The 14,459-nt window shown below is 52.5% G+C and overlaps 7 protein-coding genes; 4 read left to right on the forward strand and 3 right to left on the reverse strand.

Moving 5' to 3' along the window:
- Nucleotides 1-203: 203 nt before the first annotated feature.
- On the reverse strand, nt 204-1,462 carry RCC_04092 (uncharacterized protein; the record flags this gene model as incomplete). XM_023769369.1 has 3 exons in its annotated part: nt 204-670; nt 735-967; nt 1,038-1,462. 3 exons carry the CDS (start codon nt 1,460-1,462, stop codon nt 204-206), a joined length of 1,125 nt encoding a protein of 374 aa, XP_023625137.1.
- Nucleotides 1,463-2,280: 818 nt separating this feature from the next.
- RCC_04093 (uncharacterized protein) lies at nt 2,281-3,959 on the forward strand (the record flags this gene model as incomplete). XM_023769370.1 has 2 exons in its annotated part: nt 2,281-2,907; nt 2,970-3,959. 2 exons carry the CDS (start codon nt 2,281-2,283, stop codon nt 3,957-3,959), a joined length of 1,617 nt encoding a protein of 538 aa, XP_023625138.1.
- A 244-nt stretch (nt 3,960-4,203) lies between these two features.
- Nucleotides 4,204-7,950, reverse strand: RCC_04094 (related to cysteine-rich protein NFX-1; the record flags this gene model as incomplete). The annotated part of the gene is made up of 1 exon (XM_023769371.1): nt 4,204-7,950. The coding sequence occupies one exon, from the start codon at nt 7,948-7,950 to the stop codon at nt 4,204-4,206; it is 3,747 nt and encodes a 1,248-aa protein (XP_023625139.1).
- A 391-nt stretch (nt 7,951-8,341) lies between these two features.
- Nucleotides 8,342-10,216, forward strand: RCC_04095 (probable peptidyl-prolyl cis-trans isomerase; the record flags this gene model as incomplete). The annotated part of the gene is made up of 1 exon (XM_023769372.1): nt 8,342-10,216. One exon carries the CDS (start codon nt 8,342-8,344, stop codon nt 10,214-10,216), a length of 1,875 nt encoding a protein of 624 aa, XP_023625140.1.
- A 637-nt stretch (nt 10,217-10,853) lies between these two features.
- Nucleotides 10,854-11,313, reverse strand: RCC_04096 (probable ribosomal protein S13; the record flags this gene model as incomplete). XM_023769373.1 has 3 exons in its annotated part: nt 10,854-10,898; nt 10,950-11,261; nt 11,311-11,313. 3 exons carry the CDS (start codon nt 11,311-11,313, stop codon nt 10,854-10,856), a joined length of 360 nt encoding a protein of 119 aa, XP_023625141.1.
- Nucleotides 11,314-11,528: 215 nt separating this feature from the next.
- RCC_04097 (related to peptidyl-prolyl cis-trans isomerase B precursor) lies at nt 11,529-12,697 on the forward strand (the record flags this gene model as incomplete). XM_023769374.1 has 4 exons in its annotated part: nt 11,529-11,717; nt 11,779-12,006; nt 12,056-12,245; nt 12,456-12,697. The coding sequence occupies 4 exons, from the start codon at nt 11,529-11,531 to the stop codon at nt 12,695-12,697; spliced, it is 849 nt and encodes a 282-aa protein (XP_023625142.1).
- Nucleotides 12,698-13,022: 325 nt separating this feature from the next.
- On the forward strand, nt 13,023-14,157 carry RCC_04098 (uncharacterized protein; the record flags this gene model as incomplete). XM_023769375.1 has 2 exons in its annotated part: nt 13,023-13,382; nt 13,438-14,157. 2 exons carry the CDS (start codon nt 13,023-13,025, stop codon nt 14,155-14,157), a joined length of 1,080 nt encoding a protein of 359 aa, XP_023625143.1.
- Nucleotides 14,158-14,459: the final 302 nt, after the last annotated feature.

Here is a 14,459-nt window from a genome sequence, read left to right on the forward strand (position 1 = left end):
CTCTAAAGCGTGCACCGCGTACGGTGATATGATACGAGTGGTGGAAAGGTCAGACAATTTAACGTGCGCCATTTTGTGTAGTCCAATCTAGCATACCATAAAGGCTGCTCCGCATACTCGCATAAAATCAAAAACTCCGACCAATTGAAAACCAATCAACGCCGCAGCAAAAAGTCCGACCAAACACGTAGTCCCAGCTTTCCCTAACCAAAAATCTCATCGATCTGAGCCTGTGAGAGCAATTGTTCGGGTTCAACGCGATAGTACGACTCCGGAAGATCCCTCACGCCGCTCCGCTCGAGAGTAAACTCGTCCTGGACATCCGCACCATCTCCAACGAACTTCCCAGCGGCATCCTCGTCAGTGATTTCCAGCTTGGGAACGAATGTCCAGGCCGCGGCGGGTTGGTCGACTTTGACATTGTACTTCTTGCCGCCATAGCTGGCAACGGCGGCATAGACGAAATTGTCGACGTTTCTTACGGCAACGTCCGCGCCGCCTGTGGAGGCCTTCGCGAGCTGCTTGGCGTTTGCTGGGCCGTACATCACGACACCGAGTTTTTTGTCGCGTTGGAGGCCGTAGATTATCTTGTCGACTGCTGTGGGGTTCGAGATGCCTGCGACGACACCTGGCCATGGGAGATGAAGCATTTCGTGGAGCATAGCGGTGCCTGTTTTGAGGTTGTTAGTTCGATGGTTCAAGAGTGCTCCTCGTTTTTGGGGGGGCATATATACCCTGTGAGATGTAGTTGGTCGCATCAAAGGCAAGGTAGGGAAATTGAGCAATTCTGCCATTGACTATTGCGAGACTGTCCATGCCGAAAAAAGCGTTGCAGAGAGAGATGATAGGGAAGTCGTAGTGGGAATTTGCAGGGAGTACGACATGGGCCTTGACGTTTGGACTGTTACATCCGTCGGTTCCTGGAATCTTGATGTCATCCGTGTCGCCGCAGGTGATGAGGACCGCGCTGTGAATAAGAATCAGTATCTGTGTTATGTGCGCGCGCATGTGCGCGCCAGTGCCGCATCTAGACTTACCGCGCAAACCAGTCATCAGTCGCCTGGTTTTTGAATGTGTCCTGGAGACGAACGAAGTTTGCCTTGATCTGCTCGCGAACCTTGTTAGAGTCAACTCCCAGGCTCTTCCTCGACGGTTCGAGCTTGAAATAGTCCTCGATGATGGGGTGATCRTGCGCAAAGTTAACATCAATGCTAGACGCAATGGCGATGGCGTCAGTGAGGGCCGCGTTGACTTGGGACGAGAACTTCCAGTAGCAAGCCTCAGTCTGGCCGAAGAATTGGAACTTGGTCTTCTGCCATGGAACAGAGAATCCGGGCGTGGCGTTGGTGGGAATGGATGAGATGCTGAAGTTGTCGAGTACGGGAGGGAGGTCTTCAGAGAAGGTAGGTAGAGCACTGCAAAGGGCGGCGAGGCCGAGGATGAGGAGCCAGACAGGCGCCATTGTGAAGAGCATGGTTGGATAACAATTCTTACTGGAAGATGTTGTTAGGTCTTGAGAAATGGAGGTTGAGGTCGAGTGGTTTTATACACTCGAGAGTGGTGGTCATAGCGCATCCGACTCGCGCGAGAAGAGTGAATATCATCCGACTAGCGCGAGAAGAGTGAATATTATGCAGGCCCGCGCGCCGTCGATACCTATTCACTCCTCAATTGCAGATCTCATAGATTCAAGTCACTCTGATTACCTAACTCTCGCTGGGAGTTGAGATTTGGCCATTCTTATCGGATATAATCGTCGCCGGGCTCGAGTATAACCTCTCTTCGAAACCAGCTTTTTCTATCGGTCGCAAGGATTTGATGAAAGCACACTGGACAACTTGCTCTTTAGGAGCGATATTCATCAAGAAATCGTCTGTGTAGTCGTTTGATGTTGTTCGTCTTGATCTTGGCGCTCTAAGTGCGCACTAGCACGAATCAAGCGAAGTGAATGACTTCCAGCCAACTCATTGATCACCGTGTAGTGGGTGACATCTCAGGAAGGACGACAAAAAAGCCCATGGAGAGACCTGCCTGTATAATAGAGGTGTCTCTGAGGTGCTCTCATGTCGAGATGAGTCGAGTGGTGACGAAAACCTGAGAGTCACTTCGACAGCATTGAGACGCCGCCTCCCCGCTCAGAGCAACGTTAGCGTCCCTTCCGCATCTTGTGACCACGTCGCAACACAAGGTTTCGGGCAACAAACAACTTCTCCTTCAAGAAGCATCATCCGCGCACCAGGGAAGGAGCACTCAAACTTCAACCATCTCATGTCCGCCAAGATGTGGGTCCTCGCCATCATGACGTTCTTGCTCCAGCTTGCAGCAGCAGTCACCACATACACACCAACACAGTATCCAGCAACGATCTGGAAACCCTGGCCAGTGGTCTTCGGCTTCGAGTTCACGATGACCGGTATCGTGACATCAGCAGGACTCCCGAATGGCACAAACGTACCAGTTGGCTTCACCCCGGGAAGTGCAGCCTACCGCGCAGAAATGTCTCGATTGTACTCCATCTGCGAAGAAGTTGCGCGCACTGGAATCCTGCCACCCACCGCACAAGAATGGCGTTCGGCAGGTGCGCCGTGGCGTTGGAGTTCGGGGTTCCCATCGCGCTGGGTCGGCGAGTCCGTGGATGCGCTGGGTGAAGCTGTCACTGCAGCAAAGAATGCAAGCGTTGCCATCCTATCGGAGAAGTATGGGGTGACGTATATCAACCCCAGGGCTACCTTGCACGCTCTTGCCGTTGCTCCAAATTTCATCTTCACTACAATGAAGCCAATTACTGCCAGACATCCACTCGCTCTTTGGATGTTCCGCACACATGAGCCAGAGGCTTTTCCGGACATGGCAACCCAAATGGTGGCAAAAGCATGGTTGAATGTCATGGTCACTCGCTTCTCTGAGGTAAGCACTTCAACTCGAAGTCCAGATGCAATCAAACTCCCGCTGACTTGACGCCCGCGCAGGCCGTGGTACAAGCAGGCTTTCATCGGTGCTCCATTCCATGGCTCAATGATCCCAGGGACCAAAATCCATCGTACGACCTATACGAGTTTGTGTATCCGGCAGCTACACACGCAATCTGCACAGCAGAAGTCGGAAAATGCTTTTTGAAATATGAGGGAACCGATCTGTTCCATGAGCACGGCATAACGCCATGTTCATACCCAGGGAGCGTTGCTGTGGTTGCAGATCTTCAGGAGACAGGACTCTCGCTCTGGGCCGAAGGCATCAACGATTGCCAGCTTGATTCTGTTCGTTGGAATACCTGGCCAGAGCTGAAGCCTCCACCAACCGACAAGACAGGAGTCTGGTCGGAGAGCGTACGGCAGAAGATCTTGGGGCTATTGAAGGCTACCGCGAGCAAATCCAACACAGAAGACGGGGTGGTTTTCATACCCACTGGAAACTCGTGGAATTCAGAACTTCTGGACACCCTTCGCAACTTATCAACAATGAAGATCCACGAGGTCTCTCAGCCCCAATTCGCCGCCAGTACGAACGCCGTCAAGATCGCACGATTCGAAGAGCGCACCATAGCGGAGCATAGATGGACACACCTAGAGGGATGGAAACCCCCTGTGGAGAGTTACTTCGATCCCATGGCGTTATGGTGGTGTTTCGAGGATAAGTTGTGGACTGTGGGAGGAGGCTGCCTGAATGACCAGGAGTGCGAGCATGCTTGCAAGTGGAGAGGAGAGCCGGTTTGTCATCCAAAGGATCAGGTGTGTATGTGCGGTGAGCTTTGGGAGGACACTCCTGGTGGGAAGCGCGAGGAACTGTATAGGAAACTCTGGGAGGCCGGTCCAGCGGTTTTGAAGAAGCTTTCGACGCGGACGGAGTTCAAATGGCAAGGGAGGACCCCTGTGAGCGGTAGTTGGGATCAGGCAGAATTCGAGCGACGGGAGGCATACGGGAAAGGGGGAAAGGCGGAGAGAGCTACAATGGGAGTTTAGCATCTCGTCATCTCCGTCGGTGAGCGAGTGGCTTCGCCAGCAAACTCATCCTTGCGACCCGAACTCTATGTAAGATGTTCATCACAACGAGTGAGTGTCGTGGGAAGTCATTCCATAAACGACTGTTGCGCCATGAAGCAATCAGAAAGGAATTGACAAGGGCGTGCGACTTCTGTCCATATTGAACATCCTTCAAAGCTAGAGCTTCGGCCTCAGCTAAGTATCGGGACTTCTATCATGTCCACTACGACTCTTCATGCGCAGCTTCTTCAGCTTCGCCAGCCCAGTCAAGCTTCTCTGGACTCGTAGAAGTCTTATCAACCGTAACAGTGATGGGTTGAATAGCAGGTGCYTCGCCAACAATGACGGAAGCGACCGCTTCATCCCCCGGGGCAGAAGACGAGGCGTCAATGATGGCCTCTGAAGCTGGAGGATTGCTCCCCGCTTGCACGCTGCCATCGCTTTGGCCACCCTCCTTCGCCTCTTCAACATCCTCAGCGGCGTCCGCCGGTCCAATGACCGCAGCAAAATCCTTGGCTTCAACRGGCTCAGCAGAGCCTGTATCTGTGGCATCAATGTTGTCGTCCTTCGGCTGTTCCTCAGCGACGACCGTCTTCACCCCTCCATCACTCTCTTCACCCTCCTTGGCTTCCTCAGCAGTCTCAGCAGCCTCCCAATCGTCCACCACAGGCACAATCTTCTCCACTTTCTTCTTGATTGGCGCCTTCTTCGCGAATGTGACCTTCCCAGCTGCGCTGCTACCTCCTCCATTGCCATCAAGCGCAGCAAAGGCATTCCTTGCCAAGCCGAACCCGCCACTACTCATCGCAGCCCGCGGCGCAGCCTTCTTAGCTGCAACTCTCGACCATCCATCTCCGCCTGTGTTGTCACTCTCCAATCTTACAATGTTGAGCGAGCTGTCAGTATTGCACAGCTGCAAGCTGCCCAATGCCTTGCCTGCAATTGCTGTCGCCAGCGGATTTCGAAGTTGTTGCAATGCCCGCTCAAGGTCTGCTGCTGGTAGAGTCTGAGATATTGCTTTGAGAACGACCTCTTCGCTGGGCAGGAATTCAATGTCGAAAGTGAAAGGAGAGTGAGAGTGCAGAACGGCATTGACTTCGTTCCGCACCTCATCAATCGTCAGACCGAATCTAGGCTTGCTGWTGACAAACCCGTTGAACGGTTGGACTTGATTGACGACCTTGACCTTTGCAGCAGGCGCCGATCCTTCGTTGTCAGAAGCATTGGCACTTCCGCCGACAGAGCGCATTGCTTGCTGCCGTATGCGATGCGCCTGCTCGAGCGTCTTATTGGGCGCAGATACAAATCGCGGTGTCTTCCAAACCAGTACATGGCGATGAGGCTCTGGATCCGTGCTCTCAGTGTCAAAACCAAAGTCCGCCGCGAGAAGATGAATGAAAGCTCGTTGGGAAGCTTGCATGGGTTTGAAGCGCAGTCGCTTCTCGTCTGGGTCATCTGCGAAAACGCGAAACTCTCGCTCTTGTGTTTGCGCCCACTTGCTTTGCTTAGCGAAGACATTGAGCGTGTCGGTCGAGTAAGGGATGTGATCTCCTCCATCGACATGCGAGCTTTGGTCGATGTTCAAAGCTAGCGCCAGTTTCCTGTTCCGCTCTAGCCGAGCACATTCTTCATTACAAGAAAGCGTCTTGCCATTGTTGCCCTCACTCGACTTGGAAGCTCCACACTTCATCTCCTGCTTCTGCGCTTGGCAAGCACAAGTGATGAACATCTTGCTTCCGCACGGCTTTTCTTCTTTGCAGGGGAAAGGAGCATGGCATGGAGCCTCATCTGGGTGACCACAGACCTTCTTCTCTTTCCCACAAGGTTGCGTACAATCGGCGCCGTTGGAATCCTCGCACTCTCCAGCTCGATGGCAGGGTTTCCGACAAAAATGGGAGCCACACTTGAGTTTCTTCCCGCAAACGTCTCCACATCCAACATCTCTCAGCCAACATGGCTGATTCTTCAACGCCTTCTTCCCACACATGCAGCGCTTCTCGCACAGGAATGGACATTTCGGGCATGGATCGTCGTTTTGGTGGCAATTGTGGGCGACTTGAGGATGTCCGCAAGCTTTTGGTCGCTCGCAAGCATATCTACAAGGTGGAGGAATCGTGCCGCAAGGAAGAGGAGGCTGGAGAACTGTCCGACCACAGTGGCAGCTGATATCCTCAAAAATTGCTTCCCTGCAGGATCCACAAGGACCTTTATGGCAGAGCTCCTCGCAAACATGGTTCCCGCACTTGAGAGGTCTTCCACATTGACGTGTGCAGATGTGCTCTGCTTCGATGCCGTCGTCAATAGGGCGAGCAGCAGAATGCAGTGGCTGCTTCTTCTTTTTGGAAGTCTGACGCTCGATTGCCTTGCGCTCACCCGAGCAGCAGCGTTCTTCACACGCATGTCTTCCGCAGTTGAGATTTGCCCGGCATATTCGCCGACACTGCGGCTGTTCTTCATGACCCTGATGGCAGATCGTAGGCGATGTTGTCCTACCACAACGGCAGTTGATGGTGACGTTCTTCAAACACGAAGGACAATCTCCGGAATGGCAAATCTCCGGACAAGGGTGCCCGCAAGATAACGGATTACCACAAGGTTTTGTGCAGCTCGGTATGGGATCCTCGCAAGTCATGCGCGTGAACATCTTCATATCGTCGAGCGATGTCTTCCCACAAGGGCAGTGGGTAACAACATCTGGTGATCGAGGGCAGTGACCGGCATCTGCATCCTGAGCGTGGCACTTCTTCTCGCAGTGGTGAACACCGCAATCCAAAGCTCGATCGCACGCATTCCCACAATCAAAAACTCCAGTCCAGTTCTCCAGGATCATCTCCCCACCTTTGGGATGATGATTACGCAAACTCTCCTTGATCTCCCCTTGATCACTGCACATGACATCCTTTTCCATCTGCCCACAATAGCATCTTCCAGGTAGGCGCACCTCGCACGGTCCGCAATCACCTTCATGACAAGCACGAACACAGCGATGCGTGCCGCAAGACATTAAAGCTCCGCAAATCTCACCACAACCCCATCCAGACACGTATTCCGTCTCCGCGCACCGCTTAGTAGATTCGTGCTTACCGCAGAAGCATGTTTGTGTCGGTCCCATGTGCGTACAAGGCGGACATGGACCCGCGTGACAAGTCAGGGCACAGTGGTGTGGACACTGCCTCGCCCTCTCCTTTCCACAAGTTTGACCGCATGAATGGGGCGGTAGTCCAGCTAGTGGACGCGGCTCAGTCTCCTTCTCACACCAACAAGTATAGGATGTGGGGTAGTCATCTTTGGGAAGGTTGCATCCAGGACAGCGCCATTGTCGAGGCTGAACATCTCCATTCTCTGCATGTTGACGACTTGCAGAAGATCCCTCATTGGAAGACCATTTCTTGACACACGTGAGATGGAAGACCGTYCAACAAGTATGACATGACCAAACTTTGGAATTTCGCTGAACGTCGCTTGTGCAAATTGGGCATTCATAGTGGCCATGATCAATGTCTTCGTGCGTCCGGGTGGCAATATCCGGTGCTTGCGATTTCGGCACAGCCTTCCGCGGCTGGCGAGGTTGCCGTTGTTGCCTTGGAGCTACTTTCGTGGCGTTTTGGACCTGTTGCTGTCCAGGGACGAAAGTCGGTGCATTCCCTTGCAGAGATGCCGGATCAGGAACGTTTGCAACATCCTGCGTCAATCTACCGCCGAATGCACGGCCATTGACAGTCGCACGACCCTCTGGAGCCTGCCTCGGCCCTCTTCCCCGCCTTCCACCACGTCCTCGTTGTCGACCATCCGTATGGCKGGTTTCTGATGTAGATGAAGGTTCCGGAGCAAGACTGGCAGGGCGAAAGGTCAACGATGAAGTCTCGCCACCAGGAACAGCATTTCCACGGCCTCCTCTCCTGCCGCGGTTCGGTCTGCGTCGACCTCTGGTAGCCTCCGGGTTTCCTTGCGTAGGTGGAGCAACCTCCATGATTGATGGACTGTGAAAAGTTTCGTTTGATGATAGTGGTGACGTTGTGGCTGTAAGTTAAAGATTCCGGGTACTGGGTACTGGGTGATGTCGCTGTCTCTGTTCTGAAGTAAAGTAAATAGGAAATGCTGACGGCTTCAAAATGCGGCCAGCGAAACAATTAAAATCAGCAGACCCGAGGCGCAGCAGGTGAGAGCGAGTGACTCAACCTTGGAGTCCCGTTTGTAGTTTGTATGTGGCGTAAAGATGGAAGATCCGTTTTCGTGAAGCTAGCAAATTGATTGGTAATAGGCGCGCATTTAGTGCCCGGCGCATGAAAGCGAGATGGCAGGCATACCTTAGAAAGCCAGGGCAGACATCTTCCCAACACCCATTTCAAGACTGAACGATCATGGCAGCAGAGGGCGAGGAACCGCCTCAGGGCACGAAACGACCACACGATGATAGTGAGAGCGACTCGGGCGACGACATGGGCCCAGCTCTGCCCTCCGCGGAAGCTCCAAAGAAAAAGCGGAAACGGCTGCCATATGAACGACAATATGTCGCTGCTCTGCCATCCGCGGCGAAGTATTCGAAATCGCTCATGCACAAGGAGCAATTATCCTACTGCACATTCACGCCACACACCGACTTCCTCATCACCAGTTCGATCGATGGATATGTCAAGTTCTGGAAAAAGACACATGGAGGCATTGAGTTTGTCAAGGAGTTCAAGGCTCATGAAGGAGAGATTAAAAGTGTGACGGTCAGCGCGGATGGGACAAGCTATGCGACTGCAGGTGTGGACAATACAATCAAGATCTTCGACGTATCCACATTCGATCTATTGGCATTGCTCGAGCCAGAGGCAGATTCCCCACCGAAGTGCATTGCCTATGTGCACGGTCATGGGTCATCGTATCCCGTACTGGCCGTATCAAACGAGAGAGATGGCCGTATCACAATCTACGACGGGCGTGGCGAGAATCAGAAGCCGCWGCATGTGGTGTCGATACACCGGAAGCCGGTCCATCTAATGGCATACAGCAATGCCTATGACTGTGTTGTTTCGGCGGATGGAAGTGGAATGATCGAATACTGGCAACCATCTGGATCTTACGAGAAACCTGATACAGTTTTTGAGATGAAAAGCAGCACATCGTTGTTTGAGTTTAAAAAGGCCAAGTCAGTTCCATGCTGTCTCAACATATCTCCCACCGGCCATCAATTCGCGACCTTCTCCTTCCCGGATCGGAAAGTCCGCGTCTTTGATTTCCCCACAGCAAAGCTCTATCGTACCTACGACGAGAGCATTGCCACGATAACAGACATGCAGCAAGCTGGGACGCTAAGTAAAGAACCTCTGGAAGCCATCGAATTCGGACGTCGTATAGCAGTGGAGCGAGAGTTGGAGAACCCTGCTGTCCGGTCTCGCATCAACATCACCTTTGACGAAAGCGGCCACTTCATTTTGTACGGCAGCATACTGGGCACAAAGGTCATCAACACCCTCTCGAATCGCATGGTGAAGCTTTATGGTCGTGATGAATCCTTCCGACCTCTCAATCTCACATTATACCAAGGAGCGCCCGACAAGAAGAACGTGGTCACAGTGCAGATGGCAGCTTCAGAAAACCCTCTGCTGGCCGAAGCGGAAGCACGAGATGCAATGCTTGTGACCACGGGCAGTGGCAAGGTGCGATTTTACATGTTCACCAATGAAGACAACGTCTCCAAGTCGGATCGTGATATTCATAATGAAAAGCCGCGAATGCTCGGCAATACCAAGACTGCAGCGGAGGAAGCGAAGGAGGCACGAATGGGACTCTCCGCTACYATCCACACCACCATGGGCGATATTCAAATCCGCCTCTTCCCCGCACAAGCACCCAAAGCTGTGGAAAACTTTACTGTACACGCCAGGAACGGATATTACAACAATCTAATCTTCCACCGTATTATCCGAAAATTCATGATCCAGACTGGAGATCCGCTTGGCGACGGAACAGGAGGCGAGTCGATCTGGGGAAAGGAATTCGAGGATGAATTCAGTCCAGACCTGAGGCATGACAAGCCATATACCGTCAGCATGGCGAATGCTGGACCTGGTACGAATGCCAGTCAGTTCTTCATCACGACTGAGCGCACACCGTGGCTGGATGACAAGCATACCATATTTGGCCGGTGTGTGAAGGGAATGGACGTGGTGCATCAGATCGAGAACACCAAGGTGTGGAAGGAGAAGCCTGTGGAAGACATCAAGATTGTGGATATCAGCATAGGGTAGATTGTCCATTGGTGTCAATACGACTATGGTTTGCTGTCGAGTGCATTTCTATACTCCGCCTCGCGTTGTCCTCTCATCGTCTACATGTCTGCTGCCCGTCATGTGGCTTCTCTGCTGCCAAGATCGAGGAGCGTTTTAAAGGATCAGTCGCACATGGTCGGAGCATGAAAGACCAGTCCCTTGATCTCATTGGCAGCATCAGCGTAATCAAGGTGGGTGGATGCGTCACCACTCGACACCACCAGGTGACAATTGCAGATCTGCTTCCACTCCCCAGGCGATCAGAGCGTCCCGCGTCTCTCCATCTCCTTGCCGCGCCTACTCCTGTTTTTGCTGTTTTGGTAGAGTAGGAGGAGGAGGAGATGGGGTGGCGCTGGCGTGGTTCGGCCGAAAACCAGTCCTTCTCTAGAAGCGCGTCATATCTCGACGTTTTGCTGTTYGCTGTTCGAACACATGCACACGTGTCGCATGGAGATATTTCATTGCGGGTGTGTTTTGGACATCTCCTACTTTCTCTCTCATACACCAAGTTTCGTCCTGTTTTGTACACCGTGTTGGTACATTGTATCCCCACAGAATCGTTTTATCGACAAGTACGCCATCGCTATGCAACATTTCACAAATCCATACAACCTGCTCAATTCCTCCGGTCCACGCGATTGAGCTTTCGAGCCGTCATAATCTGTGACAGTGTTAGCCATCAATCCACACATCCGTCACCTTTCAAGCTTACCTGACTTCTCGTCCGCTGCCCTCTCACCGGCAAACTCATAGCATGTCTCCTGCCGCGATAACTTCCCATGTCCCTCAATCTCTTGATGTTGTCCACCAACTGCCTCCGCAAGTCATTCTCCAATGTCATCGTACTAAGCTCCGCCGCGAGATCGTTGATTTGTTTATCTCGTAAAGATCCGATCTTGGCCGTTTTGTGGATAGAGAAACGCGCCATGAGTTTCGTGCAGACTTGAGGACCGATGCCGTAGAATTTCTGTAGGGAGCGCGAGACGAGATGCGACTCGTTGAAGTTGACGCCGAAGATGAAAACCTAGATCGAGTCAGAAAGTAAATTCATGGCATGGCTCTGGAATATCTACCATTGTGGCGGGCTCTTCAAGAACGAGATGGGTGATGTACAATGTCTGGGGCCGGAGTACAAATGTGAAAGTGAAGTCCAGAGGCGTGGATCGCGAACCTGGCCCGTGCCGAGATCCCCCGCAAGGAACCCCGAAAGCTGCAYTGGTGTCCTCTCTCGTCTGTCGCATTGGACTGCTTCTTCCTTCCTTTCTTCACATCCCACCCACAGTCAAGCAAGATGGCCAACCTACAGCGGTACCTCGCCACCTTTTTGGTGGTTCTCACCTTCGCCTTTGTTTACTTTGCTCAGACCGTTGAAGCTCAAAAAGGCCCAAAGATCACCCACAAGGTCTACTTCGATATCGAGCATGGAGAGGAGCCCCTCGGGCGCATCGTCATTGGATTGTACGGCAAGACTGTGCCAAAGGTACACATTGGAATCCTATCCCCACACTTGATCAAATTACTGACCTGGTGGACCAACTTAGACCGCCGAGAACTTCCGTGCTCTGGCCACTGGCGAAAAGGGCTTTGGATACGAGGGCTCGGCTTTCCACCGTGTTATCAAGAACTTCATGATCCAGGGAGGTGACTTCACCAAGGGCGATGGCACGGGCGGAAAGAGCATCTACGGCAACAAGTTCCAAGACGAGAACTTCAAGTTGAAGCACACCAAGAAGGGACTATTGTCCATGGCCAACTCGGGCAAGGATACCGTGGGTACACCGTTCGATTGTGAGCATTTCAATCGCTGACTCCACGCAGAATGGCTCTCAATTCTTCATCACCACCGTCATCACCTCCTGGTTGGACGGCAAGCACGTCGTATTCGGCGAGGTACTCGAGGGTTATGATATCGTCGAGAAGATCGAGAACTGCCCCAAGGGTTCTGGGGATAAGCCAAAAGAGACCATGAAAATTGCCAAGTCGGGCGAGATCGAAGTGGCTCCAGAAGGTGAACGCGCCGAGTTGTAGAGCAGGCCAGTGTGCGTACGTCTTCCCCATCTTGCTTCTCCACAGAGTCCAGACGAAAGCGGTGCACTGAGCGTGTCCTTGTATTGGAAGCCATCCATCCGGCAGTCTGACTTTGTGGAGTGGCTTGCTCAATTAGACGTGCGATCCTGCTGGTCGAGATTGACGATGAGCTGACTTAATTTGTTTTTAGTCGATGGTGACGATGAGGATGACAGCCCTGTGAAGGCTGCTGTCACTGAAATCGCCAAGGTTGCTGCTTCTGTTCCAGTAATCACTGCATCTGCCCAGGGTTTGAGCATGCTTATGAAGGCCTTCCTCGTCGCTTGTATCTTGGGTGGCTGTTACATCTGGGTGCAGGCCCACTCTGCTCGTCGGGCCTCAGGAGTCCCGGCAGGCCGTCATGGAGCTTACGAGAAGAGCAGTTCTGCTTAGAATAGGATAAAAGTAACGATGTGAACGATTCTTATTTACAGCAAGTCTGGTGATGATCGTACCTATTGAAGTATCCCAGGTCTGCTTTGCGGCCCATCAGATGCTAAATTTGTGTGTCCGCCGCTACAGCAATACCTACATTCACATTGTACCTTAGTCATCACCGCGAGATTCGTCGTGGGACACTTTGAGGTTCTCTCGCGGTTCGCACGGACCAAAACAGCGACGCGTGCTTCTCATCCTGAACATCATGCCTCAATCATCTCCACACTACCCCACAGCAGGATGATAACAACACTTCCGGTGTACAATATCTGACAGGAGAATGGTACTGTGTGGCATTTCATCCAATGCAATGCCACGTTTCAGACTAAACAATTGCTGGAATGGTCCGAAAGAATGGACAGCGCGGTGGTCTCGAACATTCCACCCATCACTGTCAATTCAATTGCGTCAATTGCACCGATGGAGTCAAGAGGAAAATGAGTTGATCATAAAAATGCGCGGCGATGGAGCTCCTGTTCGGGAAATTTCAGCATGCCTACCACATCGCACATTTCATGCTACGGGGATCCAGATAGGCAAACTTATGGCAAGGAGTCCGGAGCTTATCCAGCGAACCCCACAGCCCGGGAAGCAATTGGATGATGCAGATTACCATCGTATAACGGAGGCAAAAGAAAACGTGAGACCTCAGTGCCGTTTCACCTGAACCTCTCAGCTGACAAAGGTCGACAAAGAAACATCGACCGTCGTGGAAACACATTCAGGAAACCTATTTTCCTCACATACCGATCATGACTCTAACCAGAAATTGGCACCGCCACCGTAATTCCCGAGTCGCATCGCCTTCTTCTTCTTCTGGGGCTCCGTGGACTCTCTCTGAAGACGAGCAACTTCTCAGACTGAGGGAGGCGCCGAGAGTGCCATGGACCGCAGTGATGAGAGCCCTACCTGGGCGGAGCGAATATTCTTTGGTAGGGCGATATCGAAAGCTTCGCACAAGCATCACCACTTCTCCCAGTGTCCCGAAAATTGGCGCCTGGACRGAGGCAGAGACCGCGAAAGTCCTGCGTCTGACAGCGCATGGGGTGCAAAATAGCGACATAGCACGCGCTGTTGGAAGAACTATGCCGGCAGTCGTGCAGCAAAAACACTTGTTGCGCACAAGTAAAATTTCTGCTGCTCGAGACTTGGCCAACGAGTCGCGCGCCCGGCGACTATGGACAAGCGAAGAATTGGAACGCGCGGTGACGCTGCAAGCTTCGGGTCACGATTCCATGCACATCGCGCAACAGCTTAACAGAACGTGGGCCAGCGTCGAGTACAGGCTTTTTTACATGGAGCCGAGCGAGAAAGCACTCATGCTGGAAAACGCAAGATTGAGGGTTGAGAATGAGAAAAAGGAGAAGAAGGTGGAGGATGTAACCGAGGAACCCAAGCTGAAGAGTCGCGAGTAGTTCTTCGGTCCTGATGGCTATTTTCTCCAGGGAGAATTGGCAGAAGCCCAACATTTTCTGGGCCCTCTCGAGCACGATCATCCATCTCGGCCAATAACATCTGCGACTCAGGTGGAGCCCTCGAGCTAATAATGGACGCCCACAACTTTGCTGGACGTTTTTCATCTACTGGCCCGACGAATGAGAGAAACACGACCGGGCAAGTTCGCCGAGGTGGCGTTATGGCCGTTATGAAGTGTCACTCCGACCGACTACATGGCCAAGGTACTATCTCCGAAGCCTTCGTCAGTAGACGCTTCATC

Source organism: Ramularia collo-cygni (genome assembly GCF_900074925.1).
Source record: "Ramularia collo-cygni strain URUG2 genome assembly, contig: RCC_scaffold05, whole genome shotgun sequence".
NCBI lineage: Eukaryota > Fungi > Ascomycota > Dothideomycetes > Mycosphaerellales > Mycosphaerellaceae > Ramularia > Ramularia collo-cygni.